We start from the raw sequence: 23,803 nt of genomic DNA, 5'->3' as shown, positions 1-23,803 counted from the left end.
TCCCCCGAACACACCCCCTCCTCTTCCCCCCAACTCCTCACGCCTCCCCCGCCCCCACCCCCGCGCTCCACCTTTTGCCTGGCTCCTCCCTCGACGCCCGCGAGCACCCCCCCTCGCAGCCCGAGTGCCCTTCCTCCATGCCTCCTCTCCCTCCTCCACCCTTCCCCCACACTCCTCCCTTCCCTCCCCCTTCTTCCCTTCCCCCCGTCCCTTTGCTCCCACTTTCCATCACCTACTCCGGCCGTCGTCCCTGCAGACCTTCACCTGCCCGCCTAACCCTGCTGTGCGCCCTCCCGCGACCCCGCTCCAGGTTACCCTTGCCCCCTACCTTCCCCACCGGGTGCCCCCCTGCTCCCCTCCCACTTCCTCGCTCCCCTCCCCCTCCAGGGCACCGCTTCCCCGCTCCCGCTCCCTCTCCCTCCGCGTCTTTTCCTCTCCCCTCCCCGCGAAGTTTCGGGGCTGTCAGTCTGTCAGTCTTTCGGGCGGTCCGCACCCGAACTGCAGGCAGCGGGCGCCATCGCGAGCCGAGCCGGCCGGGGCGCCTGGGTCCCGGCAGCAGCGGGGAGACCCGGCCGGCCGGCAGCCAGATCCGGGCGGTGGAGGCGCCTAGCCGCTGGCGGCCCCGCCCGCGTCCCCTTACACACCGACACTCAGTCACTGCCCGCTCCGCGCAGGTGACAGCCCCGGGGGCGGGGGCGCGGAAAGCGCAGGAGGGGGTGGGGTGGGGTGGAGGGGAAAGAAGGAGCAGGGTAGGGGCAGGGGCTGGAGGAGGGAGGGTAGGGCTGGGGAGTCAGGGTGGTGGAGGAGAGAAGGGAGCTGGAGGGACCGGCGGGGCTGGGAGAGGGGCCGGTGGGAGTCCGGTGGGAAGGGGATGGGAAGCTCACGAGAAGAGTGAGTGGGGAGTCTCAGGGGAGGGGAGAGGGAGTGTGGGAGGGGGCCGCGGGGGAAGGGGAGGAAAAACCTGGCGCGGGGATCGGGCCGGTTGGGAGGGGCGGGAGAGAAGGGCTGACAGGTGAGCCCGGAGCCAGGGAGGGGCCGGGACGCGGAGTGAGGTCCGGGCGGAGAGGCTCCGCGGGTCGCACGGAGGCGCGGCGGTGGGACGGGAGGGGTCTGGTCGGGAGGAAAACTTGGGAGGGGTGAGAAGTCAGTGGGGCGCAGGAATGGGGAAGGGAACCACTGAGAGGGAGGGGAGGGCAAGGGGAGGGCAAGCGGAGGTGTGCTGGGAGGCAGGGGTGGGGAGGGGCAGGGCCGGTGAGAGGGTCCGGAGTGAGCGGTAAGCCTCAGCCCCACAGGCTTGGGGGACAGGGGACGGGGGGCGGGGGGAGCTCGGGGAGCGGACTGGAAGGGGGAGGGGAAGAACGGTTCTGGGGACTGGGGACCGGGAGGGAAGGGAAGCGAGAGCCTGCTGGGGAGGCAGAGGGGGAAGGGAGACGGGGGCCTCGGAGGGGAAGGAGAACTGCAGGAGGGAGGGAGGAGGGTAGTGTGGGGAGAGGGGGGAGGAAGGCTGGGGAGAGGGGAGGAGGGAGGGAACTGAGGTGAAGAGAGGAAAGAAGAAGGAAGGGAAACCGGAGTGGGGGAGGAGAGGGAGAGGGGAGGGGAGGCAGAGGGCGGTGTTGGGGAGGAAGGAAAAGAGGAGGGGAAAGGAAGGGAGAGGGTGTGCAGCCGGGGGAGGGGGATGGAGCCGGGAGGGAAGGGAGAGGGGAGGGGGAGGGGAGCGCTGCCGTGGAGACTGCCCAGAGTAGAGGGTCGGGGGGCGGTGGCTGGGGACCGGAGGGGGCCGGGAGGGGGCCGGGAGGGGTTGGCCGAGCTGGCTGCGGGCAGGGGGAGGAGCCGGAGGGGCGGGGCAGGGGGCGGAGCTGGGGAGCCAGCCAGATTCGGTGGGGAGAGAGGGCGGAAGGCAGAGGCAGAGGGAGAAGGGAGGGGCAGAGGGAAGGCTGCCAGGGAGATTGGGGGGAGGGGAGTCTGCTGGGGGAGGGGCCGGGAACCCGCTGGAAGAGGAGCAGGGATAGGGGCTCGAGGGCGAGGGCGGGGTGTCCCTGCCTGGGGAAGCCCCACGGAAAGGGACGTTGGTTCTGAGGTAGGGTTTTGGGGAGAGGAAGGAAGAGCCATTTCTTGCCTTCAGCGGGGACCCTCCTGGGGGGGGGCTCCCCCACCAGTTGCCCAAGAGTGACACTCTCATCTGCCCCTCGCTGGCTCCTATTTCACCAGCTCCTTCAGTGACAGCTGGTGGGCCTAGGAGCTGAAGTTCCCTACTCCCCACCCTGGTCTCCCACCCTCCACACTCTCTCCAGAGAATCGATTGATTCCGGACACCCCCAGGCAAGGCGGTGGGGGTGGGGAGCGCTGATGGGCTGGGGTTGGCTCTGAGACCTGCCAGGTGAGGGGGTGTGCTGAATTCAAGAGCTGACCCGAGCTGGCAGAAATGGCTTCAAGGCCTTCTCTTTGGGCCACCTTCAAAGATCTGTTTGCTTTTTAAAAGCCATCTTTCCTTGTTGCCCTCACCTGTACCTGGGGACATCTGCTTAGGAGCTCCTGGGGATAGCTGATGGGGAGAGCCTGGGCAGAGCTTGGGCCCAGGTGGAAGCTCTCATGAGAAGCATCTGAAGAGGATGTATTTTCTCCTTAGGGTCTGTGGCCTGACCCCAGGAAGAGCTCCCTGGGTTGCCATGAGAGAGACCTTGGAGGCCCTCAGCTCCCTGGGTGAGCCAGCAGAACTGGAGGAACTTGGGGGGTGGGGTGGGAAGTAGGAGGATTCAGGGGCGTGCTAGGCCTGCTGCTTCCCTACAGTTCAGACGGCAGAGCCATCCTCAGGAGACTGCAACCCCAAGACCCCAGAGGGTGTGTGTGAATGGCTGGCCCATGTTGGAGGTTGTGCTAGACTGTCTGTGCGCATGCGTACTCGCAGAGCACCAGGGTATTTGAATCTATCCTAGCTCTTCTGTCGCCTGTCCTTGACTCACAAAGGGGCTGAGGTTGATATCTGGCCAGGGGAGCCTGGCTGTCCCCTGTCCGTGCTGGCTAGAGACCCTCCCTTCCTGAACCAGTTGGGAGAAGCCCCTTGGGTGGGCTGGGGAGGGGAAGAGCCCCGGCCTTTGATCACCTGTTCTGAACTGGATGCTTTACTTGGACCCATCCTTCTGCCTGTTACAGGATTTTCTGTGGGACAGCCGGAGATGGCCCCCCAAAGTGAGCCTGGGGAACGGTCCCATCATGCCCAGGGGCAGATGTCCTCTCCCCAGGAAGACAGAGCGCTGGGCATGGGCGCAGGTAAGTAAGTGGAGGCCGTGGATGGTGGCACAGGCAGAGTCTTCCTTTCTTCATCGAGTATTTACTGAGCACCTACAAAGTGCGACGTGCTCTTCTAGGCATTTGGAATACCTCAGTGACCAACTAGACAGAGATCCCTGCCTTCCAGGAGCTTAACCCTAGTGAGGGCAGAGTCAACAAACAACACATGTAAAAATAAGTGCACTTACAAACAGTGTTAGAAGAGGATGTGTGCTATGGGGGGATAACGCAGGGTGAGGGGCCGGAGACCGCGGCAAGTGGGGATGGACAGGCTGTCGGATTAAATAGGGTGGTGGGAGTAGGCCTCATTGGGAAGTTAAGATTTGAGCAAGATTTGATAGCAGTGGCGGAGGTGGCTAAGCAGATGCCAGGAGAAGATATCTAAGGAAGGGGCTCGCCTGGCTTTTTGACATCCCAATCTTCTCCAATGACTTGCCTTGGAACGGGGGTGCATCTGGTGGCTGGGAGGTCCCCAGCTCTCCTCCTAGGAGCCTCACATAAGCCTCAGGGCAAGGACGGCTCCTTGCTTCCACTGTCTTAGAGGCGCTTATTCCAGAAACTCCTCCCAGTTGTGGCTTTTGCAGCTGCTGCTTGACAGAGCCTGAGGCTGCCCTGGGGCAGCTGGGGATTCAGTTCATGCAGGTACGATGTGGGACCCAATCCTGCCTTGCCGGTGGGACTGGGGTTTCAAATGCCCCTGCTCTCTAGCACCAGCGGGGGCCTCTGTCCATCTGTGATGTGTGTGGAGTCCTTGAGGTGTCCTGTTCTCTGCCAGGGCATGAGGCCCCCAGACTGGAGGAAGGCGCCCACACTGAACAAGCTGAGGCTCCCTGCAGAGGAGGCCAGGTGCGCACAGCACGTAAGGCTGAGCCCACAGGCTCCTGCCCAGGTGAGTCTTCCCATCTCTCCAACCCAACAGGGGCCCTGCAGGCTCCACAGCTGCTATTTGATGGGGCGGCCACTCCAGGCCCTTCCAGCTCAAGATGAGTCAGGCCCTGGCACCTTTCTGCTGTAGAGGTCAGAGGGAATTCCAAATCCATAGACAACAGGAATCAGAGAGGCTGGTCACCAAGAGAAACACACCCTCACCTCAATATCCTCTAGCAGTCCTAACTTCGCCTCCTATCTCCCCCAGTCTAAGGAATACTTGTTGATTGCTTGAATTACTGTTCCCAGGAAGACATATGGCATTGATCAACCTTTTCATTGTCTCTCCCTAGACGTGCTCCCTCCCCCAAAACCCTACTGATCTCGGTGGTACCCATATGCTCCAAATCTGTTGTGTTGACTCATTTTCCCCATACTCAGGGCAATCGAGCGATTGAGTCTCTGTCCACAATCCTGCTCCTCACTTCCTTCCACTACCACCAACCTTAGCATCTTTTGCCTGAGTGATGTCATTTGTTCCACTAGGATTTATTTAGTGCCCTTCCTAGGTCCAGGCTGTGTGAGATAGAGTGGAAAGAGGCTCTACACGGACACAGACCCTGGTTTGAATCCTTGCTCAACATTTTCTAGCCGAATGATCTTGGATGGGCTTCCTCACCTCCAAGAGCCTCAGTTTGTCCACCGGTAAACAGGGATAAGAGTAACTCCAAGGTTGTGAAGGTTTCTGACAGTGTATAGACTGTGTCATCTACAGTTGGCACTCAACAAATGGTGGCAATCGTCATTTTTATTAGACATATAAAGAAATAGAACCACAAGACATCTGCCCTCCAAAAGCTAAAATCCAGTCAAGATAACACTAATATGAACTGGAATAAAGAATTAAAAGAAAAACTAACAATAAAACCATGTCACAATGAGTGTAGAAGTGTTAACAGTAAGTGCTATTGGTGTTTATATAAGAGATCCTCATGCATTGGATTCCTCGAAGATTTTGTTCATTTGCGCTGCATTTTGAGAGAGGTGTAGACCTCAGCTCTGATGAGGGTGGGGTGGAGGATGGGAAAACATTCTAGGCTGAGAAAAGGCTTTAAGGCAGGAACGTTGACATGTGACTGTCACCACCTTAGCTGAAGTGAAGGGTTTATGCCTGAGAGCAGTAAGAAAATTTATCCTGTAAATAATAGAGAGCTATTGATGGTTCTTGAGTAGAAGAGTGGCACAATGAAAATGAAAGTGATATCACAGTAGAATAAATAGTTGTTTGGAACTAATGAATCAGTAAAAGAAACTGGGAGTAAATCTAATTGTGACGATCCATGTGTAACGTAACCAAGGATCAAGCTATTATGGACTTTTAGAGCCAGACAGGAACTCAGATCATCTGGTTCAATGGTTCTCAAAGACGAAGCACTTTGCGAGCTGGAAAGAAAGAGACCAGATTCACACACCCTGCTGCCATGGACGCATTTTGTAAAAGTTCCCCAGGAGACTGTGATGTGGCCCCAGGTTAGGAACCCTTACACCTAAGCAAACCAACAAACTTAGCTCAAGGAGGTAAGTTAGGCAGGGTCATACTGCTGGTTAGTGACAGAGGAGAACCAAATGGACACTCCAGGCCTGGGCCCTGAGCTGCTTCCTCTTGGCTGGGCCACTGCAGTGCCCAAGAGGGCCAGAGCTCCAGCGGAACACATCTCAGACCTGCTCCCCAGGGGCCTCCCTGCCTCTCCAGAGGTTGGCACCACTCATCGCCTCCTCAAGTCCTCTTCCCACACTGAGATTTCCCACCTGGCCGAAGAAGCAAAAATGGAAGAGCGGTGGGGGCTGGGCGGGGGCCCTGTGAGAGACAACAGGGAGGACGACAAAGGTCCGCTGGGGCCACCAGGGGCAGCTGGAGAGCAAGAGCAGCTCAAAGATGAGAGGCGAGGTTCCGAGGTTCTGAGGCCAGCGATTGGGAGAAGGAGACTGAAGTCCTGCTGTTCAAGTCAGCGGGTAGGTCTGGGAAGGTCAGGTCTTTGGTGATAAGCCTGCTGAGCGGCAGCCAATTTGCAGGATGTGGCGGGAGCTGCTCAACAGGAGATGAGAGACTGTGGTTCCATAAAGGAGCCAGCTGGACAGGAAGGTTGGGGGTGGCCACGGAGGGCATATGAACCCCGCCGAAGCCTGAGGACTGGACCTTGAGCAACATTCGTCTTCAGGGGCGCAAGAGTAAGCCGATGCTACTACAGAGGCAGGAGAGGCGCTCCTGGAGACAAGACACGGGAGCCTGGAGAGGGGTTCACCGCCGTCCCAGGCCGCAGAGAGGGAAGGAGGAGGACTGGGCGGTGATGCCCGGATTTGGTCATCCCCAGGAACCTCCCAGTAGAGTGGAGAGAGCAGAAGCCAGACTGCAGGGCTCCAGGAGGTGGTGGTTGTATTGGGGAAAAAAAATTACATAAATAAACGTGGGGCTTAATAGACTTGTTTTGACTTTTTAGGCGACGAGTGGATGACTCGGAAGGTGAAGGTGGAAAAGGAGGATCAGGAGGCCGAAGAGGAGGTCGAATGGCCCCAGCATCTATCATTACTCCCCGGCCCTTTTCCCGCGCCTGACCTGGGGCCTCTGGCCGCCGCGTATAAGCTGGAGCCAGGCGCCCCAGGGGCATTGGGTGGGCTTGCGTTGGCGGGGTGGGCCCCCGCCTCCGAGAAGCCCTATGGCTGCGGGGAGTGCGAGCGGCGGTTCCGGGACCAGCTGACCTTGCGGCTGCACCAGAGGCTGCACCGCGGCGAGGGCCCCTGCGCCTGCCCGGACTGCGGCCGCAGCTTCACGCAGCGCGCGCACATGCTGATGCACCAGCGCAGCCACCGCGGCGAGCGGCCCTTCCCGTGCTCCGAGTGCGACAAGCGCTTCAGCAAGAAGGCCCACCTGACCCGCCACCTGCGCACGCACACCGGCGAGCGGCCCTACCCGTGCGCAGAGTGCGGCAAGCGCTTCAGCCAGAAGATACACCTGGGCTCGCACCAGAAGACGCACACGGGCGAGCGGCCCTTCCCCTGCACTGAGTGCGAGAAGCGGTTTCGCAAAAAGACGCACCTGATCCGCCACCAGCGCATCCACACGGGCGAGAGGCCCTACCAGTGCGCGCAGTGCGCACGCAGCTTCACACACAAGCAGCACTTGGTGCGGCACCAAAGGGTGCACGAAGCGGCAGGCCGCACCCCGCCCTCTCCTGACGTGCCCAGTTCCCCTGCCCCGTCCCCCACTCCGTCCCCGCCCGGGCCTAAGCCTTTCGCCTGCTCCGACTGCGGCCTGAGCTTTGGCTGGAAGAAGAACCTCGCCACGCACCAGCGTCTGCACCGCAGCGAGGGGCGCCCCTTCGGTTGCGAAGAGTGCGCACTGGGCGCCACCGTGGACCCCGCTGCTGCCGAGCCCTTGGCCGGCGTGCCCCGAAGCACAGCGGCGCCCCAGGGCGCTCCCGCGAGCGAGCGGTCCCTCTTCTGCCCGGACTGCGGGCGCGGCTTCGCCCACGGCCAGCACCTGGCACGGCACCGGCGGGTGCACACCGGTGAACGACCCTTCGCTTGCGCGCAGTGTGGCCGCCGCTTCGGCTCGCGGCCCAATCTGGTCGCCCACTCCAGGGCCCACAGCGGGGCCAGGCCTTTCGCCTGCACGCAGTGCGGCCGCCGCTTCAGCCGCAAGTCGCACCTAGGGCGCCACCAGGCGGTGCACACGGGCAGTCGGCCCCACGCCTGTGCCGTCTGCGCCCGCAGTTTCAGCTCTAAAACCAACCTGGTCCGCCACCAGGCCATCCACACCGGCTCCCGCCCTTTCTCCTGCCCGCAGTGCGGCAAGAGCTTCAGCCGCAAGACTCACCTGGTGCGGCACCAGCGCATCCACGGCGACGTCGCCCACCCGGCCTCCGATGCTGACCTCTCGGCCCCAGCCTGGCCCACTGCCGCTGAGGTAGCCGCGCCTCCGCTCTTCTTCTGAGCCTGGTTATCAGGACCCTTCCTTGGCCCACTGGTTCGAGAGACCCATGCCCGACATCTGGGCGCGTGAGGACAATGGCGTGGACTGCTGCCCATTTTCCTTCCCTCTCAGTCTTGGGGAGAAGTCTGGAAAGGACAACCAGCTTTGACATTCTATGACAGACCATGCTAAGAGTGAACCCTTGCTGGGAACAGTTCAGGCCTGAGAACTTGGAAGACTCCCCCCGAGAGACCCCGTCAGAAAGCAGACTTTTCGGGACCACCCCTGGCCAAGGGCTGACTGAGTCAGGAACCTTTACAGGGGGGAGGAAAGAATGTATCTGTGTACTTAAAGTGTCATTAAAATTACAACCTGAAGGTTCTGGGGCTGTTAAATGAGCCAGGGGAAGGGACCCCTGACTCTTCTTATCCACTCTCCCACCTTAAGTCCACACACAGACACCCTTCCCTTCCTGTCCTGGGTGAGTTAAATTTAACCAGCTGCTGGCAATCGGCTCTACCAAATCAAAATACGACACAGCTAACTGCCAAACCACTACCCTGCTCCCTGCTCCTAGCTCCAAAATTTGACAAGGGAGGAACTAGCGTACATTTCTCATGCCAGGTGTTGAAGGCTAGAACTGTAGAGAATGCAGGGGGGGGGGGCAGGATGCCCTTTGGCCATCCCCATGGAGACGGGCGGAGTGCCACCTGGAGCTCTGGTGCTCTGCCTCTGTTGGCAGCTCTCCCAAAGGGATCTTAGAGCAGCAGCCCCACCTGCCCTCCTGCCTGGAAGGACGTCCACGGCAGATGAAGGTGGCTTTCCCCCCACACTTTCTAAGGTTCTGTCTTTATGACGGCTGCTTGATGCAGATGCCTCTGTAGCTGCATTTCCCCAGTCTGGGCAGGTAGGAGAGCCCGGGGGGCTGGCAGTGAAGGGGAGGGGTGAGATGATGGGGAACGTGTCAGACTCGGCATGAGAAGTCTTGGCTTTGACCCTCCCACTGCCTGTTGTAGGACTTGGAGCAGAGCACTCATTTTCGTGGGCCTCTGCTTTCTTATTACAATAAGATTGTTGATGTTGATGAGGGCTGAGGCCCTTTCCAATTCTAGCATCACTATTACCAAAAAAAACGCTAGCAAGCATTTACTGGGTGCTTACTATGTGCCAAGCACTGCCGTAGGCATGGGAAACGATGGTAAGCAAGACAGATGGGTCCTTACCCTCAGAGAGCTTACAGGAAACACGAGAAGTGCTGGGAGAGGGCGAGCACAGAGGCTCTTGGAGTGCACAGTGAGGGCATCCAAAATCTAGGAAAGGTCACGGGAGGTTGACAGGATGAGGACACTCCTAAAACAAAGCCTGAAGAATGGCCGTGAGTAGATGACGATTGAGATCAGAGAGGACAGTGTTCGCAGAGGACCAAAGTCCAGCATGGCTGGGGCATAGAGTAAGAGGGTATGAGAGGCCCGAGAAGTAGCCCCAGAGATAGAATGGGCAGGTGAGGAAAGCCTTTAGCACAAATGAAGGAGCTTGGTCTATCCAAGGGCAGTGGGAAGCCGAGGGAGGGGTAGGGCAGGGCAGGAACAGGATCACATTTTCATGATGTGTTTTAGAAAGATGACCGGCTGCCTGGGGAGGATGGCCTGGCTGGAGGGAGTGAGACTGGAGATCAGCACATAGCAGTCCTGGTGACACGTGGTGGTGACCACAGACCACGGTTGTGTCAGAGGAGAGGGAGAGAAGTGCTGGATTCAAGAGACACTTAGAAGGCAGCTGGTACAGGACTTGTTGACCAGTGTGGACAGGGAGATGGAGGAGTTGATGACGTTGGCCTGATTTCTGCTGGAGTGACTGACTACCGGACAGTGGCCTTCCCCTGAGAGGGGCAACACGGAAGGAGCAGTTTCATGCTGGGGGAGCAGTCTTGGATCTGCTGAGTTGGTGTGACCAGTAGGAAGAGGAGCGGAGCTGGAGATAAACAGATCTGAGAACCATCGACAAGTTTCTGAAGCTATGGGAGACTGAACCATCGCCCCCAAGAAATGAGTGTGGAGTGGGCAGAGAGGGGCCCGGGACAGAACCCCGTGGAACACGAATATTCAGGGGGTGGTGTAGAGAGTGGTATGCCAGAGAATGGAGAGGAAAACCCCATGAGGCAACAGAGGAGCCCAGGGAAGACAGTGTTCCAGGAAAGAGGAAGAAGTCAAGAGCTCAGGGCTTCAAGTGACCACAGAAGTGAAGAACGTCCAAACCCTCTGGACTTCATAGCAAGGAGGTCATCGGCAACCCTGGCGAGAACGGCTTCAGGGCAGTTGGGGCGGATTCAGATTGCATGGGAGTCACGAAAGCAGAGGCCCAGAGACGGTGGAAGGAAGTGAGACTGGACGCGGGTGAGCGACTGACCTTGGCTGGGACGCCTCTTTCTCTGTGGGGTGCGGAGGGGAGGAAAAGGTGGGCGTGAACGCCATGAGATTTTAGGCTCCTTGGCCGAGAATGAGTAGGTGACTCCTGGGGAATGTGGCAGTGTGGCCGTAAACAGAAGCTGTTGTGTTTGGCCCCAGCAGCATTTTAAATACCTGGAAATTTCACAGGAAAATCTGGACTTCAGCTTCTCTCGTGAAAAGTTGGAAGATCTGGCAGCTGGTGGCTGGGGCTGAGCAGAAGCTGGCCTCTTCATACTAAGGGACAGGAATGGCAGTGCCTCGGCCCTTGCACTCCCCATTGGCTTCATTCTTTGAAGTCGCTTCCTGGCCTCTTAGGCACTGAGGTTGTGATTCAGCTAAACTTTTAAATTCAAACACGTGAAAGCAACATTTGTGCTGGTTGAACCAATGTTTATATTTCTCTAAACATTCTGGGATTCTTGTGTAAGAACAGCTTTTAGATCCTGCAGCATATTTGCTGAGACTCCATGTGCGAGGCATTTCTAGGATTTCACATTCTCTTGAATCTTCTCGATGAGGCGTATGTTTGTCCTTTGAGCTTGTTTGCAAATAGTCAAAAGTCATTTCATGTCAAGCCTGGTGGTAATCAAAACAGAAGACGTGCCAAACAATGCACTGTGTCTGCAATGAAGAACTGGGGTTTCTGAGGGCTGTTCCCAGGGAGGAGTTCAAGACTCGAACAGTGGTGGTCTCATTGAAACTGATATATACCCCCCACGCCACCCAGATATGAGCCCAGGGTATGACTATCTTGGTAAAGCATCAACCTTTTTACCTTAGCACCATGTACTGGTATGTGAAAATGCTCTGAGAAGTAAAGCACAAATTTACTGTTATATATAGAAAAGACATGTTTTATTAATTAGTTAAAATTGATTGATTTTTCCCCAGTCTTGTTCCAAAAAGCAATTGATAGTCACCATTGGGTATAGAGTACCCAGTGCGTGCCCACTATGTACCAGCCATGTGACCAATACAGAGGTGTCTGACCAGGTCATGTGTCCATAGGAGCTCACGATGTGACGAGATGAGATATGAATGTCCATGAAACAGGACACTGGTGCTGAGTGACTCTGGGGCTCCGGGAGCTGAGGGAACAGAGAGAGCTCTGTGGAAGACGTGCGCCTGAACACGGGGCTGAGTGGAGACAGGGTTTGCATTTGTGGATGGAAGAAGAGAGAGGAAGGCTCCAACCTGTCTTCTCCTCACACACCTCTCCCTCAATGCCCCTCACAGTCCTGCTCTGTTCCTCACATCCTGTCCTCTCAACTTTCAGCCATCCCCAATCTATGATCCCTCCTCCTTTCTTAACCTCCACAGAACCTGTGCTTACCAATCTGTTTTTTTTTTAATTTTTTAAATTAATTAATTTTTTTGGTGAGAGAGATTGGCTCTCAGCTAACATCTGTTGTCAATCTTCCTCTTTTTGTTTAAGGAAAATTGTCCCTGAGCTAACATCTGTGCCAGTCTTCCCCTATTTTGTATGTGGGATGCTGCCATGGCATGGCTCCGTGAGTGGTATGTATGTCCAAGCCCGGGATTCAAACCCAAGAACCCCAGGCCGCCAAAGCTGAGTGCGTGAACTTCACCACTAAGCCACCGGGCCAGACCCTCCCAATCTTTTTTTTTTCATGTGGCAAAATATACGGAACATGAAATTTACTATTTTAACCATTTTTAAGTATATAATTCAGTGGCATTAAGTACATTCTCAATGTTGTGTGGACATCACAAATATATTTCCAGAACCTTTTCATCATCCCAAACAGAGACTCTGTTCGTAATCGTTTTTCATGTAGTGGCTCGTTTAGGATGCTATTAGGGTCAGTGAGGAGGGCAGCTCCAGGCCTGGGTGACAGCCTGGAGTCTGTCCAAGAGCCCCACCCAGCTGTCCTGATAGTTGGGAGAACGCACTCCCAACAAGTTAGAAAACGCTTTTCCATCCCACAGACCCAAATTCTTGCCTATGAAGGAGATGGGGGCCAAATTCACTAATCACTAAAGTGATGGCTGTCTGGCAAATTTCCCTACATTGTAAAGGTCCATGGAGGTGATAAACACTACGGAGGCCTGAATGCCCCCAGGCATCCACCTGGTCTTTCCTCATGGCTTAGACTTTATTAGAGTTCACAGTCCTCTGTGGCACACCTCCACCCCATCTCAAAAGGGTGGGCTAGGGGACAGCTATCGCATTGCTGTCATTTTCCACAATTTTTGGTGGCCATGGACTCAGGCGATCTGTACACCTAAGAGCCAGAGACTCTCGCGTGTCTGGCAGACACTTGCCCTTCCTCTTAGTCCTTTTCCTGGGCTTCCATCTCCTTCCTATCCCACTCTTCTAACTCCAACTCATCTAAAGACCGAAGACCTGGGAGGTCTTAATTGGAAGCCAGCCCACCGCCATTCTGGTGATGCCCGTCGTGTTGGGGGAGAGGTGGAGAAAGGCAAGCATGCTGCCCTCCACAGGGGAGCACAGCTGTGGTCAGAAGGCAGAACCTCTTCCCTGCCTGGGGCTCCAAGACCATCCCTGTGGCTCGGCTGGACCAACGAACAGGCACCCAAAGCACCCACGAGCTCTGTTCCTAAGTTGTTGCTGCCACTGCACTTTGAGCAGGAGGGTAAATGGTCAGTGAAGGAGCCAGCTTCATGTGTTCTGCATAAACCATATGGCCCGTGTACGTTGTATCAGAAGATAGTCAGATGCTCAGAATGCTCCTATTGTCCATCTAGGTAACACCATGCTTGGGAAAGTAAATTAGCAATAAAGAGGACGTTTGGCAGCGATGGAATGAGCAACACGAAGTGGGCAGACTTGTGAGATCCTTATCCAGGCTTTAGGGAAGTCTGCCTATCACACGATTGTAAGACAAGGAGCCTTCCGTGTGGCCTGACCTCCTGTACCGCCTCCCTCTCCGGGGGCAGGGTTGGACAGAGAGAACTGCCGTTGGTGTGGCCGGCCCAACGTCTCTGTGAATCTCGAGTCAGAAGGATTCCCTATGTCTCCCCGGCCTGGCCGACTCAGCAGGCAGGGACACTCCGATGTTTTAATTATTCACCATTGAGACTGGCTGACCTTTAAAGTCTACCCAGCCTGGTGTAAACATAGGGAATTGAACGAAAGATGTCGCCCTCTTGTCATTTGGAATCCAGATGTTAGATAAGCAGCTGGTCACTTTGGGGCCCTGAATTCTCGGTGCGCTAGGAGAGCCCCAGAATAAGTAAAAGCCCAGGCCCCGGACTCACAAACCTGAACTTGCATCCCACCTCCACCCCGTCTCAAAAAGTGGAGCTGGGGAACAGCTATCTCACTGCTATCATTTTCTAGAATTTTCAGTAGCCACAGACTCAGGTGAGCTATACACCTAAGAGCAAGGGAGAGAAGGCTTGAGTTTCACAAAACACCTAGAGCATCACGTGTGGTGGTGTGGCTGTTCCTCCGAACGCAGGTACTGGAGGAGTTCAGAACAAGGGGAGGCTGTGGGCTGGGACAGTCAGGGACGGCTTTGCAAGCAGGAGGTGCCGAGTGAGTCTTGGAGGGAGCTAGGACTGGAATAGACCAAGAGGAGGTGGGAGAGCTGGGAAAAAGGCAGGACGACGTGTACTTAAGCCCTAAGGAGTGCGATCAGGCGTGGTACTACAGCAGATTAGGCACTGACAACAATCACGTTGAGAGGAGAAGGGGTCATATAGCTCCATGTCAGTGCAGAGAAAACTATCCTCTCCAGGGCACCCGCCTCCAGTCCCTCTACTGGCAAGGTACGGAATAATCGGGACTGCCCTCTTCCACAGCACTTCACAGAGCGGCTCCTGTGTCACACCTCCCTGTGTCAGCCACTTCAGAGAGGCTACCGAGGGATGGGGTAGGCAGTTCGAGAAAGGGTTGTAGTAATTACCATTAAGAATAATGGTAGCTAATATTTACCTAGTATTTGCTATGTGCCAGGCCCCAACCCAAGTTCTTTACGTATATACAGACACAGCCAATCTTCACAATAACTACCATTTTTATCCCCATTTTATAGATAAGGAAACTGAGGCACAGAGCTATGAAGTCACTTGAACAAGGTCATTCCTTCATTCAGCAGACATGCCTTGAGTATCTGCTGTGTGTCTGGCACTGTTAGATGCTGGAAATGATAATAACAGTCATGAACTAAAATGTCTCCACCACTTAGTACTCTACAAATTAAGGGTTTACAAGTGTTGCTGCGTTTTTCTATCACCCTGTGGATGGGCATCATTGTCCTTGGTTGAGTTTTTCTGACGAGGTGAGAGGCTCAGAGAGTCTGAGTAACTTATATACAGTCACACTGTAGTCTGTGGTGAAAGCAACTCAGTGGTTTGATTCTAGAGGCTTTTAAAAAAATTATTATTTTTAATAATGTTGGATGAGGCCCAACATTCTGGATGTTTCTGTGAGGGTGTTTTTGTTTTTTTTTTTAAAGATTTTTTTTCCCCTTTTTCTCCCCAAAGCCCCTGGTACATAGCTGTATATTCTTCATTGTGGGTCCTTCTAGTTGTGGCATGTGGGACGCTGTCTCAGCGTGGCTTGATGAGCAGTGCCATGTCCGCGCCCAGGACTCGAACCAACGAAACACTGGGCCGCCTGCAGCAGAGCGCGTGAACTTAACCACTCAGCCATGGGGCCAGCCCCCTGTGAGGGTGTTTTTGAATGAGATTAACATTTTAAATTGGCAGACTCTGAGTAAATCAGATTGCCCTCCATAATGTGGGTGGGCCTCATCCGACCAGTTGAAGGCCTGAATAGAACCAAGACTGCCCTCTCCTCAGTAAGAGGCATTTTAGCCAGCAGAGCGCTTTCAGACAGCAGCGTTGGCCCTTCCCATATGTGTAGATGCACTCCTAATGGTTCTCTTTCTCTGGAGAACCCTGACTGATACATCTTGCAAAACGGAAAGCCTGTACCTATTGCACAATAACTCCCCGTTCACACAGCCCTCAGCCCCTGGCACCCACCATTCTACTTTCCATCTCTACAAATCTGACTACTCTAGGGACCTTACATAGGTGGAATCATATTGTATTTGTCTTTTTGTGACTGGCTTATTTCACTTAGCGTGATGTCCTCAAGATTCATCCATGTTGTAGCATGTCACAGGATTTCCCTCCTCTTTTTAAGGCTGAATGATATTCCATTATATGTATAGACCAAACGTTGTTTATCCATTCATCTGTCGATAGACATTTGGTCGCTTGCACCTTTTGGCTATTGTGAATACTGCTGCTGTGAACATGGGTGTGCAAGTATCTCTTAGTGTCCCTGCTTTCAGTTCTTCTGGGTGTGTATCCACAAGTGGGATTGCTGGATCAGATGGTAACTCTATTTTTAATTTTCTGAGGAACCGCCACACTGTTTCCAAGGCAGCTGCACCATTTTGCATTCCCATCGGCAGCGCACAAGTGTTCCAGTTTCTCTACATCCTCACCAATAGTTGTTGTTTTCTGGTTTTTTGATAGCAGTCATCTTAATGGGTGTGAGGTGGTGTCTCACAGTGGGTTCGATTTGCATTTCCCCAGAACCTGTACTTTGAGACTCCAAACTCTGCTGTCTCCTTGCAGAGAGGACCCTCACATTCCTGGGCTTCGAGGCGCTCAGTGGGCGGATCTAGTGGTCAACAGGTAAGAGAAGTGTGCGAAGGGTCATGGGACAAAGAGGGGGAAGCAATGAATTACACCTGGAGGGCCCGGAGGCGTCTCTGGGGAGGTGAGGTCAATCACCGAGACCACACCTCCTTGGATTAGGCCCTCGGCCAGCTAGGCAGTGTGGTCACACTCGCCACAAGTTAATGCAGGCCTGTCTCCTGGAAGAGGAAAAGGGGCTCCAGCCTCAGCGCTCAAGACAGCAAGCCACATTCCAGGCGGCAGATGCCTGAGAAAAAGCACAAAGCAGCTGAAAGTGAGCTTGGGTGTCTGTTGCAAAATGCTCCCTTTCCAGAAGCTTCCTTTCCAGATTGTGAAGGATGGAGTGGCCCTAAGGCGGGGATCTGGGAGTCTGCATCGAAGGGTAGCTGTGAGCTGTAACTGTAAGTAGTTAGGAAGGCTGCGCAGGCTGAAGCTGTTTCCACAGTAAACATTCATGGTGACATCCTGAGCAGAGGCAGGGGACGAGGCTCTGGTGTCCAGGCAAGTGTCTCATGTCCCCTGAGACAGAGAGACAGGTGGCCCTGAGGGGACACGAGGAAGGAAGTGTGTGGGGGGAACGTGGCAGAATCGCAGGATTTGCTCATGGAACAGATGGGAAGGAACCTGGGCCCAGAGCCTAGGGTCACACGCTGCTGTGACACGCGCAGCCGCCCTGTCTCTGGGCCCTGGTACCTGGGAACTGCCTGGAAGTTGCCGGCCCTGCCCGCCTCCCCCTGCACACACACGGGGCAGGGCTGAAGCAGCTGGGTCTGCGCTACGGGACTCCCTCACCACACGCACTGTTGGTGCCCAGGGCTGCCATAACACAGCACCACAAACTGGGGGCCTAAAACAAGAGAAATGTATTCTTGCTCAGTCCTGGAGGCCAGAAGTCCAACACCAAGGTGTTGGCAGGGCCGCGCTTCCTCTGAAGGCTCTGGGGAGGAGCTCTTCCAGGCCTCTCTCCCAGCTTCTGGTGTTGCCGGCAGTCCTAGCTGTTCCTTGACTTGTAGACGCGTCACTCCAATCTCTGCCTGCATCCTCACACGGCCTTCCCTCCCTGTGTGTCTTTCTCTGTGTCTCTTCCCCTCTTCTTCTTCTTCTTCTTCCTTTTTTTTTTTTGTGAGGAAGATTGGCCCTGAACTAACATCCGTGCCAATCTTCCTCTAGTTTATGTGGGATGCTGCCACAGCGTGACTTGACAAGCGGTGGAACCCCGGGCTACCAAAGTGGAGTACACGAACTTAACCACTACTCCACTGGCTGGCCCCTCTTCCCCTCTTCTCATAAAGACCCAGTCATATTGGATTAGGGCCCATCTTAATGACCTCATCTTAATTTGATTATATCTGCGAAGACCCAATTTCCAAATAAGGTCACTTTCCCAGGTACTGGGGTTAGAACATCAACAGGTCTCTTTAGGAGACACAATTTAACCCATAACAGGGACCTTCACAGAGATACTGTGCCAAAGCTGGAGGAGGAGAGACTGAAATGCAGGCTCCTGGGGTTGGAGGGGATGGGCCGGCTCGATGGATGAAGGAAGGAGCTGGGACAGCCCCCTTCAGCTCAGAGGCAGGGCGGTGGACCTGGACCCCAGGGCTTACGCTCCCCAGAGCTCTTGCGCTTCCGTGGGATAGGCTGGGAGATTAGCTCTGGAGATGCATCGTGGCGTTCCAAAAAGCTAAAAGATAACAAAAATTTTGCTTCATGTTCCTTTATTCGACGAGCGATTTTTTAGATTTATGTTTTCTTGATTCTGTAACAGTAAAATAGCTTTGACATGACAGCAAACAAAGAAAAAGCACAGATGACTTAGGAGACTGTAGGAGCAGCTGAGAGCCGAGCTTTCCTCCGTCAGAGAGGAGTGTGTTGTTTAGCGTGTCTGTAAACCGTGTGCTGTGCGTGTGTGGGCGGGCCTGCTGCCCGGCTTATTGTGCAGACAGGGGATGGAGCAGCCACACTGGGCTGACGCTGCCTCTGAGCAGCAAGCAGGTTCGAAGGGGAGCTTGGGGGGAGGCGTTGAGAGAGATGGGCTGAGGCGGGGGGGCTTCTGGGCAGCATCTTGAGAGAGAGAGGATGGGCAGACTGCAGCGGGGCGGGGCCGGTGAGTGGGTCAGAAGACAGGGTGGTCTCCAGGAGTGAAAGATTCTTCTGACCCTGGGACTTGAGAAGCAGGGGCGAGGAGGAAGAGGGTACTAGGGGTCCTCAAGACAGAGGCTGTGCCGTCAGACAGGGCTTGACAGAGGCGTTTAGGAAATAGATTTTCTGGCCGCTGACAGAGGACAGGGCTTCAGGGCTGGGATGAGGGCAGCTCAGGGCAGGCCGTTCCTGGTCAATACCAGGACATGCATTTACGTCATGGGCTTATGTAACGTCATTATGTAACATCATTAGAGGCATCACAAATTGGATTCTATTTCAGGCTCTACAGAAGCCAGAACCCGGGCTCCCCTCCAGCCCAGCAAGGCAGTTACTTCGTGTTTCAGAGGCCCCTTTCTCCTTTTGGGATTTCTCCTCTCAAAGTTTTCCCTGGAGAGCTTTCAGGAGACCCTCGTGCCCCCAGCTCCTTCCCAGAAGGCCTGTAACTCTCTCCGAGTGGGCTGAGTCCTCGGGACCCTTTCCTCCAAAACGACGGGCCTCTCATCCATAGCATGCTTATGCTTTCCTGATGTATGCTCCACGCTGCACTTGCTCCCCAATGCACCATCCACCCAGGTCCAGGCTGGTGGACCACCTAGACTATCGATGTCTTCTTCTATTAGGTTTGGCCTTCAGCTTCTCTCACTTTCCAATTTATCCTTCAACTATTAGTTTGGTCTTTCTCTTAGCTAGTTATTCCCCAGTTTAGAAACTTCCATTCATTTCCTTTAACTTAAAGGCATCTCTCAGTTGGAATATCCAAATTCCATAGTGGTTGGCACATTGTCTTGTGTCTGCTGTGGATGCATCCATCTCCCTCTGTGGGTTGGGAGCTTCCCTGGCACCCAGCCTGGCACCCATGGCCCAGCCAGCACTCATAAACGTTTGTGGTTTTAATTCAAAGCCTTTTGCAGTTGGCCCAACAAACCTTTCAACTTGTTTCCCAAACCTCCTGGTACAAACCCTCCCTCACCACTGACAGAGCTTGTTCTTGTCTCCCCAATGTGCCCAGTCTTTCCCACCTCCCCACTTTGCCTCCTTGTTTCCCCGTCATGAAGCACCCACCCACCTGATTTCCCAGATGGAGGTCCCTCCTCGCTGGCCTTTCCCGAGGCCCCAGCTGCCGGGATCTGGTGCCACTGTGTGCCGCTTTCTCAGATGCCATCTTCACGTGCTTGCATCTCCACGTACCTGAGACTCACTGCGTGCTTGTTTTGACCGAAACTCTTGTTAATTCTCTGAGGTCCCTTCTGAGAGGGGTGATTGTCCTCATTTCCCCGGCAAAGCCATTATGGTGTGAGAACCTCGTCTCCCCAGGCAATGGGAGCAGCTCCAGGGCAGGTGTGGGGTTGAGTGTGTGGACTCCCAGGACCTGACACTGTGAGTGCTCACTGTGTGCTTGCCAAGCTGTGTCGTTGAAAGAAGAGCCTTTAGAAGGCCCACCCATCTCGAAATCTCTCCCCTCCTAGGGAGCCTTCCTGCCTAGAATCCACCTTCTCAGAGTCACATCTTTGCACTAAGTCACACTAACAGCCAAAGCACAGATCCTGGAGAGAGCATAAGTATTTGGCCATCCATTTTTTCCCTTGGCTGCAGGGAAGCTTAAAGCTAAATTTGCTGTTCGATGCAACTATCCGAGTTAGCCGTCTGATATATTCACTTACCTTGCATCTCCTCTCATTTAGCAGCTTTACTGTAACCTATGGCCTTCATCGGGGGTCCTCCAGACGCTCTATACAGTGTGACTTGACGAGAAGACAGCCACACAGACTCAGGAGGAGAGTACCACAGCTCAGGAGAGGGTACAGAGGAGGAGAGCAAGAATATTAGTGGGGAGGGGGGTGGGAATTGTCTAGACCATTGCTTCCTAACCTTCTGTGGACCACCAGGTACATTGTTAAGATGTTTAAGGTCCTCCCCAGAAAAATGTGCATAGAAACAACAGTTTGTACGTGATTTCAGAGGGTACATGCCCCCCGCCCCCCCCCCCCCCCCCCCCCCCCCCCCCCCCCCCGCCGTGGGCCTCATGGTTCCTGAAGCTGGCTTAAGAATCTCTGCTCTCTGACTAATTTTAACCCTCATCCCGCGCAGAAGAGAACATCGGCCTAGAGAAGGAGCGGTTCCCATGGGGACTGATGGTGGGAGGGAGGGGAGGATGGAATCCACGGTTCTGCCGGGGCAGGCCCTGCGAGCAGGTACCCCGTTCTTCTTGTGACCTGGGCCTAGGCTGCTGCTACCACAGGAGGGGCCTGAAGGCACTTTGGGAACTGCTGTGGGGCCAGAGGAAGCGGCCAGCCCTGCATTCCCTTCCTGTTCAGCAGGCCTGGGAGGGTGGGGTGTTCAAACCCATGACTAAGTGAGCTGAGGGTCTAGGAAGATGAACCCCTCTCCTCGCCTCCAAACCTAGATCAAAGCCCACCCACTTGGCTGGGCCTGGAGGCAGGAGGGCACCCCTGGGAGGGCCTGCCTGGGTGGGAACCAGAAAGCCAGGGCTTCTGCAGTAGGAGCTCTTGAGTTACCCCCCTCTATGTGGAACAGTCTGCTGGGGGGCTTTGCATCTCACAGCTGCAGCACGGCCCGCACACTCCTGTGTCCCGTCTGGCTTTGCTGTGCTTTGTTTCAGGAAGGAAAGACAGCAGAGATAGCTCCCCGCTCACCCCCACTTCTATTTCCAGTCCAGGTCACAGGCTTCTCCTCCTCTCCTGGGACCGGTGCTGGTCAGCACCCGTCAGGGTTTAGAGAACGTTCTGAGCTTTCAACAGTTCTGTGAGGTGACTGCTGGGGAACCATTGCTGAGTGGGACAAGGGAGACGCACAGAAACGCAAGTGAGCGTTTGAAGTCAGGTAGGTACTGAGGCGCCTGAGAATGCCTGGGAAAGCAGTCGATACCTGTGTGGCGTCACTGTGGGGATCTGCCTTTGCAAATGTAGCTGGTTAACTGAACGAGTGGGACTGCGTAGGTGACAAGCAAGGAGCAACTTTGTTTCTTCCATCATCATACTCAAACCCATTCTGTCGGATCCGTCTTCTCCACTGTACCAAGTTTCCATTATTGTGCAAAAAATCACTCCACAATCAAGTGGCGGAAACAACCACCACTTGTTTGCCTACAGTTCTGTGGGTTAGCAGCTGGGGCCGGGTCCTGTGGACTGGTTTTTGGCTGGTCTTGCCCGAGGTCTTTTGTGAACTTAAAGGAATCTTTGTGGCTTTGGGGCTTGACGGGGCCTGGATAGTCCCTGATCGCCCCCTTCCCGTGGCTGGTGGCTGGTGCTGGTTATCGACGGGACCCTCCTCTCCTCCAGGAGGCTGCCCTGGGCTTCCTAACAGGGTAGCTCTGTATTCCGAGAGGCTGGAGCAGAATCTGTACAGACCTGGCTCCAGAACATGCACAATGTCACTTCTGCCACATTCCCTTCATCAAATCAAGTCACAAGGCCAACTCAGGTTCAAGAGGTGGGAAACCACTCCAGCAAGTCACACGGCAAAGCAGGGAGCGGACGGACGGGGTGGGAGGAGTGGTGCCCATCTTCGTCAACAGTCTGCGGCACCCGCTCCTGGACCGTATAGAGGTGGATCCTAATATGTTTTGAGAGTTTGAATAGTCTCATTTTCTGTTATTAAAGAGTCTGGCCTGACCTAACCTCACCTCAAACTTAATATCTCATCCACCTTGAAGATTGTCCCCATTCTGTTCAGGGCTGACCTATACATCTGGTAGACAGATGGAAAGGAGGCCCAGGTCTCGGTGTTTCCCCACCTTGTCCTTCCCTCTTCCTCGTCACTCCCTGTGCCCCATTTGCCCCCCCGGGGGGACGGCAGGGTGGAGAGGAGGAGAAAAGACCTCATTTGGGGGCATTGCCATCATCCGGCACGAGTGTCTCCTGTGTGGCAGGATACTGCTGCAATATTGACTTTTTCTCTCACAGGGTGCTTGCTGCGTTCTTCTAAGTCACCTGCTCCCTGTGTGGGGCCATGAGAGGCCTCAGCGTCCCCTAATGAGGGCAATGCACCCTCTGGATGGGCACCATTCTGCTTCTGCTCCACTGGTACACCCCAAACAAATGCTTTCTCTCAGGTAAACTTCTCTGCAGACCAGCTTTCCTGCTTCTTCATTCACGTGGCATGGGGAAGGTGGCTTTTCCACAGTTTCCACATTGACCAGCTACCGGTGTAGTCACTCAAACAATTGACTTTCTCAGTTCCAAATTCCTGCAATTTGATTGGCTAAGCTAAAGTCAGATTTATCCTGGGTTTAATCAACTGTGACCAAGGGGATGGGTTGACATGGTTTTAACACAAGCATCATGTCCCACCCCTATTTATGGGAGAAATGGAAGTTTCCAGGGAAGAGGGTGGTCATTGGTTCCCAGGTTGGACAGACAAACCCAAGAGGCCTCTGCTGCAGTGGGCGCTGTAACTAGAACCAGCCCCATGTTGACAACTCTTATACTGGGAGTTCCTAGGGGACAATCAGGTTTATTAATTATGAAATCACTGGTGATTACTTAGAAAGCTGCCTCAGTAGAGTGGCGGGAACAAAAATTAGATTGTAAGTGGTTGAGAGTAAGTTCGCATGAGGAAGTAGAGGCGAGATGTAGAGACTGCTTAGAACAGACATTTATTTTTCACTTATCCAGTGTAGCTGTTCTTCTGGGAGAAGCTTCCCCCTTATTCTTCCTGCTTCACCAACATGGCAGGATGGAGCTGCCATGTTCTTCATGGTCCTGCCCCCTGGCACTAGCCGATTGGTCCAGGTGAGAAGCCAACCCCAGCTAGCTCAGCTGGAACCCTTCCCCAGGACATTGAACTTTGCACCAGAGAGTATGTTGCCTCTTGGGCAACAAAGGCCACACAAGGTCAGACTTGCAAGGCTTTGTGGGCTGTATTTCTTATCACATGGACAAGATGGATCTTCAGTGACGGAGAACAGAGCTGACCACAGAGAAAAGCAGGCATGAGAGATGGAGGAAATTGGGGTATCAGATGTACCACAGACTCTTGGCATCCTGAGGCCACATTGTAGCTCTGCCTTTCTGTGGCAACCGTGGAGATGCACTTGGATTTCCCTTCCAAACCAACACCGTTCCGCAGTGAGTACAGGGCACTGTGAACCTGCAGCTGGTGGTGCCTTCAGGATCCACCTTAAATTGTGAGCCACGACCAAACTCTTCCCAGGAAGACCCCAGCCAGTGACAGAGTGTGGCCTGGTACTCAGGCCTGGCCATTTCTGCCCAGTGTGGATCTCTGCATCAGAGCTCCCCGTGGGCTGGCTGAGACCATGCATCGTGGTCTGAGGCTCTACCTGCATGATTCTGCTTCCTCCCACTTCCCCTTCAGAGGTGTCAGATCTGAATCGTGTCTAAGTATGTTTTCTTTTTCACAGGAATTACCTCCCAATATGTCTCTTACCCCTCTATCTACCTGCCTCCAGAAGGGCCCATCTGAC

General features: G+C 54.7%; 1 protein-coding gene across 6 annotated transcripts; it reads left to right on the top strand.

Annotated features, from left to right (window-relative positions):
• Nucleotides 1-112: 112 nt before the first annotated feature.
• On the top strand, nucleotides 113-23,127 carry ZNF467 (zinc finger protein 467). Of its 6 annotated transcripts, none has more exons than XM_070515534.1 (9): nucleotides 113-674; nucleotides 2,627-2,700; nucleotides 3,151-3,267; nucleotides 4,064-4,177; nucleotides 6,654-10,518; nucleotides 16,111-16,212; nucleotides 21,033-21,201; nucleotides 22,284-22,432; nucleotides 22,995-23,127. In XM_070515534.1, the coding sequence occupies exons 2-5, from the start codon at nucleotides 2,667-2,669 to the stop codon at nucleotides 8,144-8,146; spliced, it is 1,758 nt and encodes a 585-aa protein (XP_070371635.1). In that variant the 5' UTR covers nucleotides 113-674; nucleotides 2,627-2,666; the 3' UTR covers nucleotides 8,147-10,518; nucleotides 16,111-16,212; nucleotides 21,033-21,201; nucleotides 22,284-22,432; nucleotides 22,995-23,127. The 6 variants fall into 6 exon arrangements, with proteins under 6 accessions (XP_070371635.1, XP_044609151.2, XP_044610558.2 ...); XM_044754623.2 differs by having other exon boundaries at nucleotides 226-310; XM_044754118.2 differs by lacking the exon at nucleotides 113-674 and adding an exon at nucleotides 1,234-1,273.
• Nucleotides 23,128-23,803: the final 676 nt, after the last annotated feature.

Source organism: Equus asinus, chromosome 1 (genome assembly GCF_041296235.1).
Source record: "Equus asinus isolate D_3611 breed Donkey chromosome 1, EquAss-T2T_v2, whole genome shotgun sequence".
NCBI lineage: Eukaryota > Metazoa > Chordata > Mammalia > Perissodactyla > Equidae > Equus > Equus asinus.
This window is presented reverse-complemented; position numbering and strand designations above follow the sequence as displayed.